The 21,451-nt window shown below is 34.5% G+C and overlaps 1 protein-coding gene across 2 annotated transcripts in view; it reads right to left on the reverse strand.

Moving 5' to 3' along the window:
• Window positions 1-316: 316 nt before the first annotated feature.
• The window catches only part of NUDCD1 (NudC domain containing 1), an 80,901-nt gene continuing 59,766 nt past the window's right edge, over window positions 317-21,451 (reverse strand). For both annotated transcript variants that reach the window (XM_055314406.1, XM_055314407.1), the window contains 2 exons: window positions 4,012-4,171; window positions 317-1,484 (listed from right to left, as the gene is read on the reverse strand). In XM_055314406.1, coding sequence (XP_055170381.1) covers window positions 1,192-1,484; window positions 4,012-4,171 — 453 coding nt within the window. In that variant the 3' untranslated portion in view covers window positions 317-1,191. The remainder of the gene's footprint in view (window positions 1,485-4,011; window positions 4,172-21,451) is intronic.

Genomic DNA, 21,451 nt, shown 5'->3' on the forward strand with positions numbered 1-21,451 from the left:
CTTTTACCACTGTTAACAGAATCAGGCCATAAAGATATTTTACATTTTGTAATTTACTAATCTTTTACATTTTTTATTTCTACATCTTCAGAAGTCTTCTCAATCTTGAGATTATACACATTTTCTTCTAGTAAGTAAATAAAAATTGTATATCTATTTACTGATCCAACGATACCATCTCACTAATTACTACTTCATAAATATCTTAATATCTGATTGGTTACCTATTTTGCTCATTAAAATGGTAATATGAAGTGAACGATTTTCCAGGTAAATGCAAACCAAAAAAATCCAAGGAAATAATGAGAAACTAAAATTCATGACACAAAATATTTAATGTATAAACAGGATTTTCTTTTTTAACTGTAGAAGGTTAAGGAGAACTACAAGGATAAATCATAATTTGTGTGTGACAGACTGTTACACAGGCTCGATAAGTTCTTATATACTAAGGCTTGCTTTCCTGCAGTGTTTTTTCTATCACAGGAATAAGACAAATCTAGCTTGCTGGAGAATGAGATGCCACAAAGAAAGAAAAGAGATGGCCAAATCAGTGAATTTCAAATATCTTTGTTTTAAATCACTGAGTTCTGAGGTGGAATATGAGCTACACTTTGTGGAATCTTATCATTTCTCTTTGTCTATGTCTGAAGAAGAACAAATGGACAAAAATTTAAAAATTGGAAAAAATTAATTTCAAAAAAAATCTTAGTCTTTCAGCAACCTTTAACAATACTGGACCTGGATTCCCCCTTTTCCTCAGTAACGTAGTATTTACAAGAATCAACATTTTAATTGTTATCTAAAAATTCTATAGGTACAGAATGAGGGAAAACTATTAATGGACAAGGCATACATGATAAATATTTTTATTTTTAAACACTGAATTGTACACCTTTCATATAAAAGATGAAATTCCACAGCCTGTTTTTTTTAAAAAATTATACTTACTAAGACTTTCTTTACATTTTTTACAGAAGCCAGTTTTCTCTAAATTTGCAGCTTTGTTCCATAGCCTTTACAGAATCATAATCTCTTGAATATACTTCCAATATCCTTTAAAAAATAAAAAATTCATACAAGATAATTTTATTTAACATAGTAAAACTTAACAGGCTATAGTATGACTACCAGCCTTCTGGCTACCACTGAATACTTTTTCAGTATAGAGAAGCCAATATATTGGAGTAATCAATTCTCTGTGTTTACTTTTATTAAAAAGAGGTTTTTGGTAGTGAGAACAAATAATCTCTCATTTGTTGCTTGAAAGCCTAAAATAGGATCATTGGTTTCTAGGCTTGCTACTTGCTGCTTAGCAACCTGCCCTACTTGCCTGCCTTCCTTTCTGTTGTAAAGTACAGTGGACATGGGAGTAGGCTGACGGTAGATGAATACTCGACGAAGGCACTCACACAAGGCTGCATAGGAGTAATTGGGAGCACAGGCAAAAAACTTTTTGTCTCTCTTTGATGCTTGGACGTAGCCTGCCAACAAATAGATAAACAAATAAAACTCATATATTAAAAAGAAGAAAAATGTGATTAAACATTTAGTATTTAATAATCTATACTACAGATTAAAATGCCTCAATAAAATATACACCATAAATATTCAACAGTGGTTGAATTCTGAACCATTAATGATTAACCACAATCAATTTCTCCCAACTGGTGCAGATATAGCTTTAATTTCTAAGGAACAAAATAGATAGGGTTTTTTATCTCTTTAAGAAAAACACAACATAGTTCCTTATTATTTCTATGAACAAAACACTAAAAATCTAAAATCAAAAGACCTGAAAACATGTCAAACTATCCTTAAATGCCAATTTAATAATCAGTTAAGCATCAGACTCTTGATTTCAGCTCAGGTCATGATCTCGGGGTTGTGAAATGGGCTGAGTGACTATCTCCTGCTGGGTATGGAAGCTCCTTGAGACTCTCTCCTCTCTCTCTCAAATAAATAAATATATTTTTTAAGGTTTTATTTATTCATAAGAGGGACAGAAAGAGAAGCAGAGACACAGGCAGAAGGAGAAGCAGGCTTCCTATCGGGAGCCCAATATGGGACTCGATCCTAGAACTCTGGGATCACGCCCTGAGCCAAAGGCAGATGCTCAACCACTGAGCCACTCAGGTGTCCCATAAATAAATCTTTAAAAAAAATAATTAAGCTCATTAATCAGAGATGTAGCATTAGAGAATCTTTTTTTTATCAAATAAATGGGAAAATATTTATAGAATACTGCTGTAAAGTTATTTCAGGAGTGTGTCCATAATATAGGCCTTGAACCTGAAAATGCTAGTATGACAATGGATGCTCTTATTATTTATAATGTTAGTGGTATTTTTATACACCAACAATGTAACAGGATTTTGTTGTACTTCAGCTTCCAGAAGTAGGACCTTGAGATTATAAGATGGAATGAAAATTCAAGTATCTGATTTTAAAAACTCAATTAGGACATCCCTTGAAAACTAATTAGGCTCTGAAAAAATCTTGTCTTTTAAAAAATCTTTACAGGTTAAAAGGGTGTTTGTGTTCTGAAATACAAATTAGGACTTTCAGATTGGGACATGGTTACTGAATGTCATAACACATAAGGTAAAAAATAGAACACTAATGTAAATTGAGATTCACCAAGTAATGAGCAAAGGAACAACTGAGCACAGAAGGAGCAATACTATTTTTTAAAGATTTTATTTATTTGAGAGAGAGTTTGTGTGTGCAGGTAGGGAGAAGGGCAGAGGGAGAGAATCTCAAGCAGACATTGCACTGAGTCCCACATGGGACTCAATCCCATGACCTAAGCCAAAATCAAGAGTTAGATGCTTAACCAACTGAACCACCCAGGCATTCTTCAATGATGGTTTTTAATATTCAGCAGGATCTGAGGAGGAAAAGTGAAGAGGATATAGATACCTATTTGAGTATTTTAGAATCAGCTCTAATTCTAAACTAACCTCGAGAAAATTAATAATGTATATAGACTACGTCTAACGTAACGTTAATTTAACTTAGACTCAAGCACAGTAGAATTCTACGATAACAGATTTAGGGATACAAATGAATAATCTGAGCATATGAAAATTATGTGATAGTACTTTCTTTACTGAAAAAAGATTCAGAATTAAATGCAAATTATAGTACAGAGGCTAGAAATTACGTGTTTAAATTTTTCAACAAAACTTTGTATTTCACATCATAAAAATCCACTTGGAGTCTAAATTAACCAGTTTAAGCAGCCTATATTATTAACTATAAAGGATAATTGACAAATCTCCTCTATAATTAAGGTTGTATTTAGAATGTATAATTTTACTTCCTGTTGCCAGTTTAAAATAATCACTCAATAAAGCAATAACTGTGCCTAATTTATATAAAAAGCTTTTCCCACACAATACTAATATATCTAGACATAAAACCAATTATTGCATAAGTCTATAATTATGTATCTTAAAATTTTCAAGACCTAGTTTTAAAACCATTTCCCTTTTATCCTACAGAATAAATTTGATTTCTGCTTACCACCATTTCCCTAAGTGTTTTCATTACAATGGCTCTCTTTGACATGACAGTTCCATGAAAGATGTCTCCTCATGAGCATTATCTTAGAGCAATTCTATTATGTTTTTGAAGATTACTCTGAAGAAACCTGAATACAAGTTCCATGTAGGGTACTATCAAACCCACTGTTCATGTTCTAATACAGTATAGCTTACTTGGAATAAACAAATGACTGATTAGAATGACTCCAGTGGTTAGATAACCACTTTGATTTCTATTGTGTTGATCTTGTGTACAAGCATAAAAACAGATTAATCCTACTGTTCCAAAAGTACTAACATTCACCAGCCATAGTAAAAGCAACGAAATTATAGCACAAATCAATTCAAATATAATTAGGACAGCTCAAATTAAAAAGAAAAAGAAAAAAAGAAATGAATTAAAATAAATGACCATGATTTTTGACATAATAGAAAACGCGCCTGCAAAGAGCTTGCTTTATACCTAAAGCATTGAAAGTTGCAATGTGTTCCCACATATCATCTTGTTTGCTGGAGTGTGGTTGCCAGAGTAGGGCATCAACATCATGACGCAAACAGAAACAGGGCATTTCTTTAGGGTCCACTATGACAGAGAAAAGGTACTGGTTGCTTCCAAGATTCACCTAAAGTAAAGAGAGACAGCAAATTAATGATGATGCCAATAACTGACACACAGTGTTATGTCAGCAGCTCTTCTAAACTTTCTATATGCATAATCTGATTACTTCTTCAGAAATGTGCCTGGGAGAAATGTGCTAGCGTCATGTCCATTTCAAAGTTGAGGAAAGTGGTATACAGGGCCTTTAAGTTACTTACTGAAGGTCAGCCTGGTAATAATAAGTCATGGAGCTGAGATTTGAAACCCAGAATCTATGTTCTTAACCACTACACTATATTAATAAACTGGCTTAAACATGATATTAAAGCACTAATTTATAGGCAGAATATTTTTAATCCGGAAAGTATTTTTAAACCACAGAATACAAATATGATGTTTACAAATGTAACTTGTAATAATAACTACCAATAACAAAGATAGCTCCTAGGCTTTATAAGCATGTGCTTAAATGCCAGGCATGTAATAAATAATCTCAACAACCTACAAGGCTATTATTATCTTCATTTAATAGATAAAAGAACATAGTTGGAAAGTTTGAGAACTTGTTTTAGGCTACAAAGAAGAACCACAATGCTGAGATTAAAGCTCAAATCTGTTTGTTTATAAATTATTTACTTTGGTGTACAATTTAATTATAGTACCCATGTCAAGAATGTTTATTATGTTAATTTTTTTGCAATACTGATGACCAGAGGAATTCATTTTAATACAAAAACATCAAGTTGAGACTCATATTTGGATTCTACCTACAAGAATACTTCTTTTAATGAAAATAGGTTGAAATGATTCTTTAGTGTTATCAGAGTTAAAAATGTCTAAATACCATATGAACAAAATCATAACAAATGTAGAAAATATAAAATATGCATAGTACTTGATAAATACTGAATTGTTCTCATGAGTTTCAAAGCAGCCTGGAGAATAAAAGTGTTGGGTTAAAATGAGAGGTAGAGACCTGACCTGTATTCAATAGGAAAAACTGAAATGACTCTCCAGCAAGAGGATTTGTTGGTACAGCCGTACCAGCACAGGCTCCTGGTCACAGGAGAATCCTGTGACAGGGCAACCCAACTTCTGTTGCTTCAGCAATGCCTGAGGATAGGGCTTTTGTTTGTTCTTCACAGAAAGGAGAGAGGCTGGCAGACATTGTTCACAGATTATACCTGTGTATATATACTTACAAGGATGTTTACTGCAGCTTTGTTTATATAACAGTGAAACGTTTAAAATAAAACGGGTACATTTATTCTTGGAAAAAAAAATGGGCCCCTTATTCTGACTTAGATGTTCCTTTTCTTCCACTCTCACTTTATACATCTCTCTATTACAGTAGAATCAAAATACTATTAATTACAAAAGCAGCAATTTCACATGGTTTGCTTTGCTCCTGCTAATCATTGGCTAAATGAGGTTTGTTTTCAAAACCACCAACTGCCTGGCCTTTTATACTAAGATAGACCCAACACTGTTTCAGCTCTCTTCCCTGCATGTCCTTCTAATATGCTCATTTATTTACTTACCAAGGGCTTTCACAGAAGAAAAAAAATAACTGAAATACAGATTGAAAACATATTTTCGTAACAATGTGTTTACTTTTATGAGACAAGTGCCTTAAGAATGTACGGGGGGTATTAACAGTGAAAATGATATACCACTGATCCTCGCATATATGAATGGACAACAGGGAGAGAATAGAGGGCCCTAAACCACCAAGTAAAAGGCTAACCACTGAGGGAGATCAACCATGAATAAGAAGATGGGGATGGAGATCCTGCGATGTACCCCTTATTCCGACTTAGATGCTACTTTTCTTCCACACCCACGTACTTTATACACAGCTCCATTACAGTGGACTCAACAACTCCTTTGTTGTCAATTTCAATAATCTTCATAGCATCTTCACCAGAATTAGATTCCATCTCAAGAAACCACTTTCTTTGCTTATGTCAAAGAAGCAACTGTTCATCAGTTCAAGTTTTATCATGAGATTGCAGCAATTCAGACTCCCCTTCTAATTCTAGTTCTCTTGGTATTTCCGTATCTGCAGTTACTTCCTCTACTGAACTCTTGAGCCCCTCAAAATCATCAACAATTTCCAAACTCCTATTGATATTGGTATTTTGATCTCTTCTCAAAAATCATGAATGCTCTTACTGGCACCCTAAATGGTGAATTAGTTCAGGTCTTTAACTGATTTTGTTCAGATCCATCAGAAGAATCACAGTCTATGGCAGCCATAGCCTTATAAAATGTGTTTCTTAAGTAAGACTTGAAAGTCAAAATTACTCCTTGATCCATGGACTGCAGAATGGATGTTGTGTTGGCAGGCATGAAAACATTAACCTCATTGTACATCTCCATCAGAGCTCTTGGATGACCAGATGCATTATCAAACAGTAGTATTTTGAAACGAATCTTTTTATTTTCTAAGCAGCAGGTCTTAACAGTGGGCTTAAAATATTTAGTAAACCATGTTAGAAAAAATGCTGTCATCCAGCTTTGTTGTTCCATTTATATAGCAAAGGAAGGTAGATTAAGCACAATTTTTAAGGGCTCTAGAATTTTCAGAATGATAAATGAGGACTGGCTTCAACTTAAAAACACCAGCTAAATTCACCTCCAAGAGCAACAAGCCTATCCTCTGTAGCTTTGATGCCAGGCACTGACTTATTTCTAGCTATCAAAGTCCTAGATGGCATCTTCTTCCAATAGAAAGCGGTTTTTTCTATTGAAAATCTGTTGTTGGGGCAGCCCGGGTGGCTCAGCGGTTTAGTGCCACCTTCAGCCCAGGGCTGATCCTGGAGACCCGGGATCAAGTCCCATGTCCGGCTCCCTGCATAGAGCCTGCTTCTCCCTCTGCCTGTGTCTCTGCCTCTCTGCCTCTCTCTGTGTCTCATGAATAAATATATAAAATCTTTAAAAAAAAATCTGTTGTTTACTGTAGCCACCATTATTATTTATCTCAGCCAGATCTTCTGGATAACTTGCTGCTGCTTCACCTTGCATTTTCATGTTATGGAGATGGCTTCTTTCCTCAAACCTCATGAATCAAGGTTGGCTACCTTCAAACTTTTCTTCTATAGCTCTTTCCCTCTCTTAGCCTTCACAGAATTGAAAAGAGCTGGGGTCTTGATCTGGGTTTGTCTTTGGCTTCAGAGAATGTTGTGGCTGCTTTCATTTTCTATTCAGACCACTAAAACTCAATCTGTACAGCTAAGGCTGTTTTGCTTTATCACTGGTGTGTTCACTAAAGTAGCACTTTTACTTTCCTTCAAGAACTTTTCCTTCACATTCACAACTTAGCTAACCATTTGGAGCAAGAGGCCTAGTTTTTGATTTTAAAGTGAGAGACATGTGATCTTTCCTTTTACTTTAATGCTTAGGAGCTACTGTAGGGTTATTAATTGGTAACTAACTTCATTATTATTGTCTTAGGAAATAGGGAGGGTTGGAGAGGAAGAGAGGGAATGGCCAGGTTGGCAAAGCAGTTAGAATGTATACAACATTTATAGATTAAGTTTGTTATCTCATATGAGCAAGGTTTGTGGCACCCCCCAAAAAACAATAGTTAACATCAAAGATCACTGATCACAGATGACCATAACAACTATAATATTTCAAACTTTTTTATTATTGAGAATTACCAAAATGTGACAAGGAGACACAGTGAACAAATGCTGTTGGAAAAATGGCACCCATAGAGTTGCTCAGCAGAGTTGCCACAAACTTTCAATTGTAAAAAAAAGATAGCCAAATAACAAAAACACTGCATCTACAAAGCACAGTAAAATGAAGTATGCCTGTACTTTATGCCATACTTAAATAGCACCTTCTCTTCTGAGCAGTTTTCTCCAATATTAATAAAAAGAAATATGGCAATAATAACTTATACCTCTCCTACAGGACTTATCTCATTTCCTTTATATGGTCTTTGAGTGTGAGAACTGTGACTCTAGGTAGGATACTTAGCCCCTATTTTATTCTTCTGTAAATATGATGATAATAGTACTTATTTTGTAATTGTTATAATGAGTAAAATATATTTCAAGCACCTGCAGAGTGTTGGCATTTAGAAAGACCTTAGTAAATGCAAATATTCTTTATTACCATTCTAGGCATCTTCTATAGATTCTTCCTTAAATATTATTGGCATTGCAAATTAAACAAATGAGATGAGCAACATTAATGAGGAAAGCACAGCAACTCAGCAGTGATCTTCATAGAATCGTATAGCACTTAAATAATTTTATGCCGAAGAATGTGTGAATAGTTATTACAAAGAAAAGCTTTATGTTAATTATGTTGTTTAATTTAGGCAAGTTTCTAGATTCTGGCACTCTTTCAAAAATAAGAAAAATTCATTATCTGCTTGTCATTTTATTGTCAAATTCTATTTTATATATAGTTCTACCTGTATGCCCATCACTTTCAATTTTATACTTTACTATAATGCATGTTTCAGTAGTTTGCAGATCTGCCCAGGAAAAAAGTGAACAAGGTATTCCTTTTTTTTTTTTTTTTTAAGATTTTATTTATTCACTCATGAGAGACAGAGAGAGGCAGAGACATAGGCAGGCTCCCTGAGAGGAACTTGATGTGGGACTCGATCCAAGGACCCCAGGATCACAACCTGAGCCACCCAGGTGCCCCTGAACAAGTTATTCTTGAAATAAGATTGGGTGTTTTAAATATACTCAAAACCAAGTTTCTGTAAGTTTTAAAAACAAATTAAAATTCGTCTGATGATAGTAACTGCAAATAGTAATACACTGTGAGACAAAACATGCTTTAATGAGATAAACATTTTAGAATTCTTCTATGTATAGTAAGAGATTGTGTAATATTCATTTTATTTAGTAAATTCCAGCCTTCCTTGTCTTCATTTTAAATCACGTATTCCACATAGCTAAATAAACAAGATTATGACACACACACAAACACATGCCACCGAAAGATGTTTGATCCTTCTTGGGTTGTTGGTTACTGGCCATGATAGGAAAATAGGCTTTGGGCAGCCCTGGTGGCTTAGCAGTTTAGCGCCACCTTCAGCCCGGGGTGTGATCCTGGAGACCCGGGATCGAGTCCCATGTCGGGCTCCCTGCATGGAACCTGCTTCTCCCTCTGCCTGTGTTTGTGCGCCCCCGCCTCTGTCTCTCATGAATAAATAAATAAAATCTTAAAAAAAAAAAAGGAAAATAGGCTTATAATTCTATTCAAAGGTTGCACAACTAAGTGGATAAAGGAACTGCATATAAACATGATTTTAAGATAAAACCTAAACAATGTATGGTTTCGTTCTTCTTATAATAGTACTGGAATTTTGTGATAATTATTTATGCTTTTTACTACTTTTTCTTGCCTCACTTCACTAGGATGGATTTCTAGCATGATGCTGACTAGGAGTAATGAGGGCAAACACCCTTGCCTGGTACCAATCTTAGGGGGAAGCATTTGATCTTCTACCATAAAGTATAATGTTAACTCTAGGTTTCTCAGGGAGGTAGTTACCTTCAATTCCTAGTTTGGCAAGCATTTTTATCATAAATGGCATAAATGGGACTAAAATATTTTTCTTTCATTTGTTGATAATACTGAATGTCAATCTGAATGCTGAATCAGTCTTGAGTTCTCAAGATAAACTTTACTTGGTCATGATGTATTATCCTTTTACTTATTACTGGATTTCACTGATAGTTTACTGAGAATTTCTGCATTTATATTCATGGACAATACTGGTTTTCCTCCCTCCCTCCCTTCCTTCCTCTTTCCTTTTTTATTTTGTCCTATCTTTGGCTGAGTACTGCAACCTCATAAAATTAGTTGAGATGTTCCTTTTTTTTTTTTTTTTTATTTCCTGGGACAGCGTAGAATAATGATACTATTTCTTTGTTTGGTAGAACAATGGTGAAGCTATCTAGGTTTGGAGATTTGTTCGGTTTTTAACAATAAATTCAATCTTGTTAACAGATATAGGACTACTGCAGTTATCTATTTCTTCTTTAGTGAACTGTGGTAATGCTTATCTTTCAAGGAATTTGTTTCACTTGAATTGTCAAAGATATGAAAATAGAACTCATAATATTCCATTATTACACCTTAGTGTCTTTGGACCTTTATGCACATTTTTATTCCTGGTTTGATAATTTGTGTTTTCTTTTTCCTTGGTTATCCTGCTAGAGATTTACCAAGATTAGTCTTTTCAAAGGATCAGCTTTTGGTTTCATTGCTTTTTTTTATTATTTTCAGTTCCACTGATTTCTGCTCTTACCTTTAAGAGCAGAATCTTTGCTTTAGATTTGGTTTGTTCTTCTTTCCCTAGTTTAAGGTGCAAGATTAAACTATTAGTATATTTTTTCTTTTCTAATATAATCTATAATGCTATAAAAATTCCCTCTAAGCATTGCTTTAGCTGCATCCCACATGGATTGTGCTTCATTTTCATTAAATACAAAATTTCCTAATTTCCTTTGTGAGGTCCACTATGACTGATGGGTTATTTAAGAAATGTGTTAATTTCCAAATTATTTGGATGGGTTTTCCAGATTTTTCTGTTTTACTAATATCTACTTTAGTTGTTATGGTCAGAGAACATTCTGTTTATGATTATTTTTAAAAATTTACAATTATTTTTAAGACAATAACATTTGTTGATTATTTTGGTCTATTTTGGTGAATGTTTCATGTCTCTTCTGGGATCCCAATCAGATGTATGTTAGACTATTTAATATTTCCCCATATCTCCTAACTGCTCAGTTTTTTTTATTTTTAATTCCCATCCCACACCCCACTTTGGCTTAGGTTTTACTAATTTTTAATAACCTATTTTCAAGGTCACTAATTCTTTTTCCAGATATATTGAATATACTGATAAATATGTTGAAGGCATTCTTTTTGCTGTGTTTTTTTTCCTAGAATTTTCATTTTGCTTAGTTTCTTTCTGCTATTATTCTGTATTTATTTATATATGCATGTAACCCATTTTCCCCACAAAACTCTTTAATATCACACAGTTACATTAAGTTCCTTGTTTGGTAGTTCCAAAATACAGATCATTTGAGATCTGAGTCTTGTGACCTAGTCTGCCTTATCTCTTGTCAGTGGGATGTTTCTTTCTGGTGTGCCCTTCCACCCCCGCACCCTTTTTTAAGCTTTGTAATTTTTGATCGAATACTGGATGTGAAAGGCAGTAGAGACTGAGGTAAGTAGTATTTATGCCTAGGAATGGACACACTTCTGCTAGGTCATTAGTGTGGGTAGTTATGACAGAGTAAGGATGTGAAAAGGCTGGTCTAAACTTGAGTTCTGTTGTTGTTATAGTTACTCTCAGTGCAACCCTGGCTTCAAGTTCCCCTTGTGTTAAGTTATACTCTGGTGGGGGGTGAGTTGATGGAGGATTTTACTCAGCTCTATTTTACCCCCAGCTTTAGGCTTTCACTATCTATCTGCCTGTCAGAGTCTCTCTATGCTTTAACTTCTTTAGTGGTAGACTGCTGTTGTCAGTTACTCACTGCTTCCTAGCCTCATGGCAGGGGGTTGAGGGGGCTTCATACTCTTGGTTCAGCCTTAGTCCTGGGCCTTATATCCCTGAGTTTCAGGGTTTGGACCTTTTCAGTGATATTCTCCTTCCTCCAGTGGTAGGAAACTTCTAATAGGCCTCAGATGATCTGATTTCTCCCCTAGGCCTAGAGAGGTGTTTTCAAAAGTTATTTTTTCCCCCCTCAGCAGCAATAGGTCTTCTTCTGAGCCTTGAGATGCTAAGATTTGATGCTCTTCTTCCAGCAACTTAAGACTATTGTTACTTAAAATAATCCAGGAAAGATGTCATGCACTGCACTGAAGTACAGAGCAAGGGACATCCGGTTCTCAAGAGCTAAGGAGATTACCTGTTATCAAAACTACATGCTATTTTCTAAACAATTTTCTACTTCTCCTTTAGACCTGACTTGCCAATGTATTTGTTTATAGAATGACCTTCTAGTTCTTCATGAGATCTGAAAGAGACTGTTTCTACGGCTCCCTATAATCTCCACTTATGTTTGCAACTAAATATCCATCTCAAGATAATTCCGGAGGTTTTCTGTTTCCTGCAAACTCTAAAAATCCACACAACATAATTTTGTCCAAAAGAAAAACAAATCAGAATTAAGATTACAATGAAATGTGATAATTAAAAAGTACAATTAAAATTAAGGGCACTTTTGTATGATCTTATAAAAACAAAAAATATCAACATAAGAAAGAAAATGTCTGCAGAACAACAAAAACATTATCATACTTTGAAGCAGACAAAACAAGGGAAGTGAGACATTATCTATTATCTGGCATGGGCAATTACCTGTAAGAATCAATAATAAGATGTTCAAAGTTCCCTGAGTAGTAAGAACATATGCCACAATCTCAAAATGACAAGTTGGTGTTCAAGAGCAAAATGGGACAGCAAATAAGAAAGAAGGATAAGAACAACTGTTTTGGGCCAACACTCACTAACAAAGGAAGTAATACCCAGTAGTTTATTAGCAGTGGAAAGAACTGAAACAAACCATGAATAGCCAGAAAATAAAATTTTTAAATGGAGAAGGCTAAAGGTACTTATTAGCCATAGGGTTAAAGAGCCTTACTTACTTCAAATATCTCTGAGTATTACTATATACAGATACAGCATGGTAATTTATGTTTACCCTGATGACATTCAACTATCAATAAAATGTTACTTTCTCTTCAAAATATTCTATAGAAGATGCTGGGCAAATAATAAGTTTTAGTAGGATTCCATTAAAAAAGAACTTTAAAGTTTTAACACTTAAATTAGAAGAATTAATTTATACTAGACAATTTACGTATTTGACAAACTCATTCTTTGCTACTGCCAAATTTAGGAAAAAATTCCTAAATCCATAAACCCTTTGGCAAATATAATTCCACATTTCTTCTATTTTCATATTTATTAAAGAAAAGATTGTATTTATCTTTGAAGTACTAGTAAGACTACAATACAATTAGAGTAAAATATTCTCTGGAGAAAACTTTGAAATGTATTTCAAGTAGTCAGTTGATAGACTTTTTCTTCTCTTTGTAGAACACTTAGCAAATAAAGACTTTTGAAGATTAATGTCCAAGTAAAGACATTTAAATAACCTCTAATCACTGCTATTACCAAATTAAATTGAAAATGAGTATTAAGAAAAAGGTTTTATCTGTTCAGAAACAAAGTATATTTTTGAGGCCAGACTGAAAAGTTAACGATATGGAACTTTAATTCCAAATTCTATTATTTAATTCCAAATCCAAACATTCTATACAGAGAACAAATTGCTAAAATTTACTCATTTCTCACTATGCGTTAAGTATTGCGTTGATCTGTATCTACAATCATATAAGGGAAAGATATTCTTGTGTTTCTCCTTTACTCTCACAATACTATCAGAGTCAGAACATTTCTGACACCAGATGTGTGGGTTTTACCAGCAAGATGTCCTACAATTCAATTCTGCTTTGACACAGTTTCCTTGGAGGTAGCATCAGATCCCACAGGCTAAAGCCTCAGTTCCACAAGACTCTCTCTCAAATCTTCACTTCAGATGCCAATCTCAAGTCCCAAGTTGTCATTTGTACTTCTGATTGGCCACAAATCAGGGTTCTAAAAACCCTCTCATTGAGTTCCATAATTTGCTAAGAGAGTTAACAAAACTCATATTTATTATAAAAAATATGATAACAGATGAAAATGAACATCCAGATAAAAGAGATGCACAGTGCAATCTATATGAAGGTGCACAAAACTTTCATTCCCTCATCAGACATGCCATCTTTCTGAACACATGGTAATGTGTTCAGCAACCCAGAAGCTCAATGAACACTGCATTTTGGGATTTTTATGAAAGTTTCATCACATAGGCATGATCAATCATTAACTCCGTCTCTAGTATCTCTCTTTTTCTTAAAGGATAGGAGGTGGGGCTGAAAAGTTCCAAGCTTCTAATCATGGTGTGGTCTTTCTGGTGAAAAGCCCACCAAGAGTCATCTCCTTAGAACAAAGGACATTCCTATAACCTACTAGGAGTTATTTGACCTAGGGTCAAATACCAAGGGATTAGTGGCTCTGTGTCAGAAACCTATATCAAAAGATAAGATATTACAAAAAAAAGATGCTCCTCTTGCTCTTATCATTTAGGAAATTACAAGGGTTTCAGGAACTCTGTGCTAGGAACTAGAGGCAGAGAACAACATATACATATATCTATTTTACAACTATTTTACAAGTACATTATTTAAACTTCACTACTTGAGAATTAGGAATATGATGCCATTTTATAGAAGAAACTCAAGATTAAGACATTAAGACATTTAAGTTAAGAAGCTAATAAACAGCAAGTGGGATTTTAGTTTGGGTAGGCTTCCAAATCCATATTCTTAATTACCATCATTGGATGCTCTCCAAAGCCCATTTTATAGTAACTATTCTTTGTTAATGTTAATAGAAGCCTAGTTGACATGTAATGCAGCATTAGTTTTAGGTGTATGACATAGTGATCCAACAATCATATACATTACAAAATGCTCACCACGGTAAGTATAGTTACCATAAATCAACAGTTGTTATAATATCACTGACTATATTCCCTATGCTATACTTTGATCCCTGTGATTTTTTTTTTTTATAACTCCCAAGTATGTACTTTTTAATCCCCTTAACCTATTTTGTCTGTCTTCTTACTCTCCTCCTCTCTGGCAACCACCAGTTCTCTGTATTTAAGGGTCTGTTTTTGTCATTGTTCATTTGTTTTGTTTCAGAGACTCTACATATAAGTGAGATCATATATTTTTCTCTGACTTATTTCATTTACCATAATGCTATCAAAGTGTTCCATGTTGTCACAAATGGCAAAATTCTCTTTTATGGCTAAAAAATATATTTTATGTATATACACTTTTTCTTTACCCATTAATGCACCAATGGACACATAATATTTCCTGATGTTGGTTTTTGGCTATCATCAATAATGCTAACATGAACAATGGAGGTTAGTGCTTTTATTGTTAGTGTTTTTTATTTCCTTTGAATAAATACCAAGAAGTGGAATTACTGGATCATGTGGTTATTCCTATTTCTAACTTTTTGAGGCTACTCCATGTTTTTCATAACAGTTGCACCAAAGTACATTTCCATCAAAAGCGCATGAGGGTTCCTTTTTCTCTGTATCTTCACCAACATTTGTTACTTCTTGTCTTTTTTGATACTAGCCATTCTTACCAGTGTGAGATGATGATTCACTGTGGTTTTGGTTTGCATTTCCCTGAAGATTAGTAATGTTGAGCATATTTTCACAGGTATCTTGGTCACCTGTGTATCTTCTTTGGAAAAATTCTATTCAGATCTTCTGCCCATTTTTTTTTTAAGATTTTATTATTTATTCATAGACATAGAGAGAGAGAGGCAGAGAGGCAGAGACACAAGCAGAGGGAGAAGCAGGTTCCATGCCAGGAGCCCAACGCAGAACTCGATCCCAGGACTCCAGGATCGCGCCCTGGGCCAAAGGCAGGCACTAAACCGCAGAGCCACCCAGGGATCCCCCTTCTGCCCATTTTTAAAACAGATTTTTTTTTTGAGTTATAGGAGTTCTTTATGTATTTTGGATATTAATTAATATCATTTGTAATTCTCTTCTCCAACTCAGTAAGTGAATTTACATTTTATTGATGGTTTCCTTTGCTGCCATGCAAAAAGATTTTTAGTTTGATGTAGTTCCAATTATTTATTTTTGCTATTGTTTCCCATGCCTGAGGAAAGACATTGAGAAAAATATTGCTAAGGCTGAGGCATAAACTTTAATGCCTATGTGTTCTTTTGGGAGTTACATGGCTTCAGGTCTTATATTTAGGTTTTTAATCCATTTTGAGGGTTTTTTTTTGTATATGGTATAAAGAAGTGGTCCGGTTTCACTCTTTTACATGTAGCTGTTCTTTTTTCCTAGGATGATTTATTGAATAAGCTATCTTTTCCCTATTGTACATTAAAAAAAAAAGATTTATTATTAGAGAGAGTGGGGGGGGAGGGCAGAAAGAGAGGAGGAAGAGGGAGAGATTCCCAAGGAGACTCCCTGCTGAGTACAGAGCCCTACACGGGGTGCAGTCCTATGACCTTATCACGATCTGAGTCAAAACAAGAGTTGGACCCTTAACCAACTGAGCTACCCAGGTGCCCCATCCCCACTGTATAGTCTTGCCTCCTTTGTCATGTATTAATTGACCATATCAGTATGGGTTTATTTCTAGTTTCACTAATTTATGTGTCTGTTTTTGTGCCAGTATTATACTGTTTTGATTACTGTGGTTTGTAGTATGGTTTCATATCTGGGATTGTGACACCTCTAGCTTTGTTCATTCTCAATACCTTGGCTATTAGTGAATTTTTTGTGGTTCATACAAATTTCAGGATGTTTTGTTCTAGTTCTGTGAAAAATGCTACTGGTATTTTGATAGGCATTTTCCTGAATATCTAGATTGCTTTGACTGTTATGGACTTTTTTTTTTAAAGATAGATAGATTTATTTATTGATATTTATTTATTTATTTATTTATTTATTTATTTATTTATTTATTTATTTTAGACAGAGAGAGAGAGAGGCAGAGACACAGGAGGAGGGAGAAGCAGGCTCCATGCCGGGAGCCTGACGCGGGACTCGATCCCGGGACTCCAGGATTGCGCCCTGGGCCAAAGGCAGGCGCCAATATGGAGATTTTAACAATATAAATTCTTCCAAAACATAAGCACGGTATATATTTCCATTTCCTTGTGTATTGTTTGATTTCTTTCATCAATGTTTTAGTTTTCAGAGTACAAGGTCCTTCACGTCCTTGGTTAAATTTATTCCTAGGTATTTTAATTGCTTTTGATGCAACTGTAAATGAGATGTTTTAATTCCTCTTTATGATGGTAATTAGCATACAGAAACACAACAGATTTTCATAATTTTGTATCCTGCAACATTAGTAAATTCACTTATTAGTTCCAACAAACTTTTGATGGAGTCTTTAGGGTTTTCTATATATATTATGTCATCTGCAGCGATAGTTTTAATTGTAGTTTAACATCTAATGTTCTATTAGTTTCAGATGAACAACATAATGATTTGATAAGTATCTATTTCATACTATGCTAACCACAAGAATGGCTACCATCTGTCATTATACAGTGTTACTACAACATCACCTGACTATATTCCTTATACCTGTGTCCTCCATTCCCATGACATTCTTTCCATCACTGCAGGCCTGTTTCTTCCACTCCCACTCACCTGTTTAGGTCATTCCTTTCCCTTTGGCAAGTTTGTTCTCTGTATTTATGTAGGTCATTCCTTTCCCTTTGGCAAGTTTGTTCTCTGTATTTATGGGTCTGTTTCTGCTTTTTGTCTGTTTTGGTTATTGGATTCTACATATAAGTGAAATCACATTTATTTGTCTTTTTCTGATTTAGTTCACTTAGCATAATATTCTCTCCCTATGTCTACCCATATTGTCACAAATGGCCAAGATCTCATCCTTTTTTATAGCTGAGTAACATTCATGTGTGTGTGCGTGTGTGTGTGCATGTGCCAGCATGTGTGTAAACATCTGTATCTTTATCCATTCTTCTACTGATGGACACATGTTGCTTCCATATTTTGGCTATTGTGAATAATACAGAAATGAACACATGGGTGCAATACCTTTTAGCGTTTTTTGTTTTTGCTTTTAGAGAGGAAGAGAAAAGATAGGGGAGGAGCAGAGGGAGAGAGAGAGAATGTTGAACAGGCTCCACACCCAGCCAGAGCCTGACAAGGGGCTCCATCTCACGACTTTGAGATCATGACCTGAGCCTAAATCAAGAGTGGGACACTTAATCAACTAAGTCACCCAGGCGCTCGTGCATATTATCTTTATGAATTGTTTTTGTTTTCTATGGGTAAATACCCAGTAGTGGGACTTCTCAATTTTACTTCTTTACCAGTTGGATGCCTTTTTCTTTTTCTTGTCTGATGTTGCAGCTAGGACTCTCAATACTATGTTGAATAAAAATGGCAAGAGTAGACATCCTTGTCTTGTTCCTGATTGTAAAAGGAAAATTTTCAGTTTGAGTATAGTATTAGCTGTGGCCTTTTGATATGTGGCATTTACTGGGTTGAGGTATGCTCCCTCTATACCTGACTTTATTGAAAGTTTTTATCACAAATCAATGTTAAATTTTGTCAAATGCTTTTTCTGCAACTGTTATATGATGATCCTACGGGTTTTTTATTCTTCATTTTGTTGATGTGGTTTATCATGTTGACAGATCTGTGGAGAATGAACCATTCTTGCATTTCTGGAATAAATCCCACTTGATCATGGTGCATGATCCTTTTAATGTATTTTTGAATTTGGTTTGCTAATATTTTGTTGAGTATTTTTATATCTATATTCATCAGAAATATTGGTCTGTAATTTTTTTTAAAGTGTCTTTGCCTGGCTTTAGTATCAGGGTAATGCCTTGTAGAATAAATTTGTAAGCATTCCTTCCTCTTTTATTATTTGAAACAGTTTGAGAAGAATGGTATTATTATCTTTTCTTTAAATTTTTAGTGAATTCACCTTCAAAGCTATCTGTTCCTGGACATTGGCTTTTAGGAGATTTTGGATTAACGATTCAATTTCACTAGTTATCAGTCTGTTCAGATTTTTTTCTTTTTTTCTAACTCAATCTTGAAAGATTACAGATTTCTAGGAATTATTATTTTTTTTTAAGACTTAAAGGACATTTATTTTTTGAAAGGGTGGAAGGGACTTTACAAGTAGAGTCTGAAGCCAATAACTAGAGAGGAAGATAAATAAAATACAAAGCCAGTATATTGTGGCAAAATCCCAGAAAACACACTGAAAAAATTTTTTGCAGTTTTACTGTAAAACTGCTTTACTTTATACATAATTACAAATTAATATACAGCATCTGGGTTTTAACCCCTTTTTATTTAAAAGAACCTAACACAGAAACGTTCATTAGCATTTGAAAATAACAAAAGCAGAGGTATATAAGGAGTACGGTAATTGCCCTCCTGCAGGTCCGGGTGTGTCCCACGCCCCCAGTGGGCAAGGAACACAGAAAACCACAGGCTGACCGTGACCATGGGCAAGCTGACTGGGCGGGCCCCTGGAAGGTGGCTGCAGAAGGCAGGAGAGCTCAAGCTGGGTTGAATAACTTGATATAATATAATATAATATAATATAATATAATAGAATAGAATAGAATAGAATAGAATAGAATAGAATATAAACTTGCCATAGTCTCATAATTCTTTGTACTTCTGTGGTATCGGTTTTAACTTCTTTCATTTCTGCTTCAATTTGAGTCTTTTTAAATTGATGACTTTGGCTAAAAGTTTATCAATTTTGTTTAACTTTGCAAAGGACCAGCTTTCAGTTTCATTAGTCTTTTCTATTGTTTGTTTAGTCTGTATTTCATTTACTACTGTTCTATTCTTTATTACCTTCCTTCTATTAACTTTGACCATTGTTCTTTTTTTTTCATTCCTTTAGCTGTAAGGTAAGATTATTTGATATTTTTCTTGTTTCTTGAGATAGGCCTGCATGGCTATATATGTCCTTCTTAAAACTACTTTTGGTGCATTCCAAAGATTTTGAGTCATTGTGTTTCTATTTCCATTTATCTCCATGTAATTTCTGATTTCCTCTTTGATTTCTTCATTGACCCACTGGTTGTTTAGCATCATACTGTTTATATTCTATGTGTCTGTGTTTTATTCAGTTTTGTTCTTGTAATTGATTTCTAGTTTCATACACCATGACTGTAAAAGATGTTTGATATGGTTTCAATCTCTTTGAATTTGTTGAGACTTGTCTTGTGGCCTAACATGAGATCTAGCCTGGAGAATGTTCCATGTGCACTTGAAAGTGTATTTCATTTTGGGATGGGATGTTCTGCGTGTGTGTGTGTGTGTTAATTAAGTTCATCTAGTCTGTTGTGTTATTCAAAACTACTGTTTCCTTACTAATCTGATTTTCTGTCTTGATGGTCTATCCATTGATTTAAGTGGAGTGCTAAAGTCTATTGTATTACTGTCAATTTCTCCCATTATGTCTTTTAATATTTGCAGGTGCTCCTATGTCGGTTGCATAGATATTTACAATTCGTACATACTTTTGTTGGATTGATCCCTTTATCATTATGTAGTATTACAATTGGTATATACTCTTAATGGGTTGATCTCTTTATCATTATGTAACAATGTGCAATTACCCATTCTTTGTCTCTAGTTACAGTCGTTTTATTTATTTATTTAAAAAATTTTTTCCAGTCTTTGTTTCAAAGTCTATTTTATCTGATATAAGTATTGCTACCCCTACTTTTTTCCTCCCACTTCCATCTGCATGGGATTATTTTCCATCTCTGCACTTTCAGTCTCTATGTGTCTTCAAATCTGAAAGTCTTACATAGGCTGAATATGCATGGATTTTTTTAATCCATTCAATCACCCTATATCTTTGATTGGAGCATTTAGTACATTTACATTTGAGGTAATCAAGAACTATGTACTTATTGTCATTTGCTGTTTTCTGGTTACTACTGTAGTTCTGTTCTTGTCTTGCTCTTTTCCTTTGTGACTTAAGTTTCTTCAGTGTTATGCTTACATTCCTTTCTCTTTACTATTTTGTGTATCTATTATAGGTACTTAGTTTGTGGTTACCATGAGGTTCATATATAACCTCCCATGTGTACAACAGTCTATATTAAGAACATATATACTTCCTTTTCTATGTTTTATGCATATGTCTTACTTTATATCTTTTATTTTGTGTATCTCCTAATTTTTAAAGATATATTTGATTTTACTGCTTTTATCTTTCAATGTACATGCTAGTTTTATAAGTGACTGATCTTCTTTCTACCTTTACCTGTATATTTGTTTTTACTAGTGATAGTTTTTCCTTCATAATTTTCTCAATTTTAGTTATGGCCTTTTCTTTTCCACTTAAGAAAAGTCCCTTTAACATTTGTTGTGTAAGGCTACTTTATTTTTTTTTTAAACTTTTTTTTAAATTTTTATTTATTTATGATAGTCACACACAGAGAGAGAGAGAGAGGCAGAGACACAGGCAGAGGGAGAAGCAGGCTCCATGCTCCGGGAGCCCGACGTGGGATTCGATCCCGGGTCTCCAGGATCGCGCCCTGGGCCAAAGGCAGGCGCCAAACCGCTGCGCCATCCAGGGATCCCCGTGTAAGGCTACTTTAGTGGTGATGAACTCCCTTTTG

This window comes from Nyctereutes procyonoides, unplaced genomic scaffold (genome assembly GCF_905146905.1).
Source record: "Nyctereutes procyonoides isolate TBG_1078 unplaced genomic scaffold, NYPRO_anot_genome, whole genome shotgun sequence".
Lineage (NCBI taxonomy): Eukaryota > Metazoa > Chordata > Mammalia > Carnivora > Canidae > Nyctereutes > Nyctereutes procyonoides.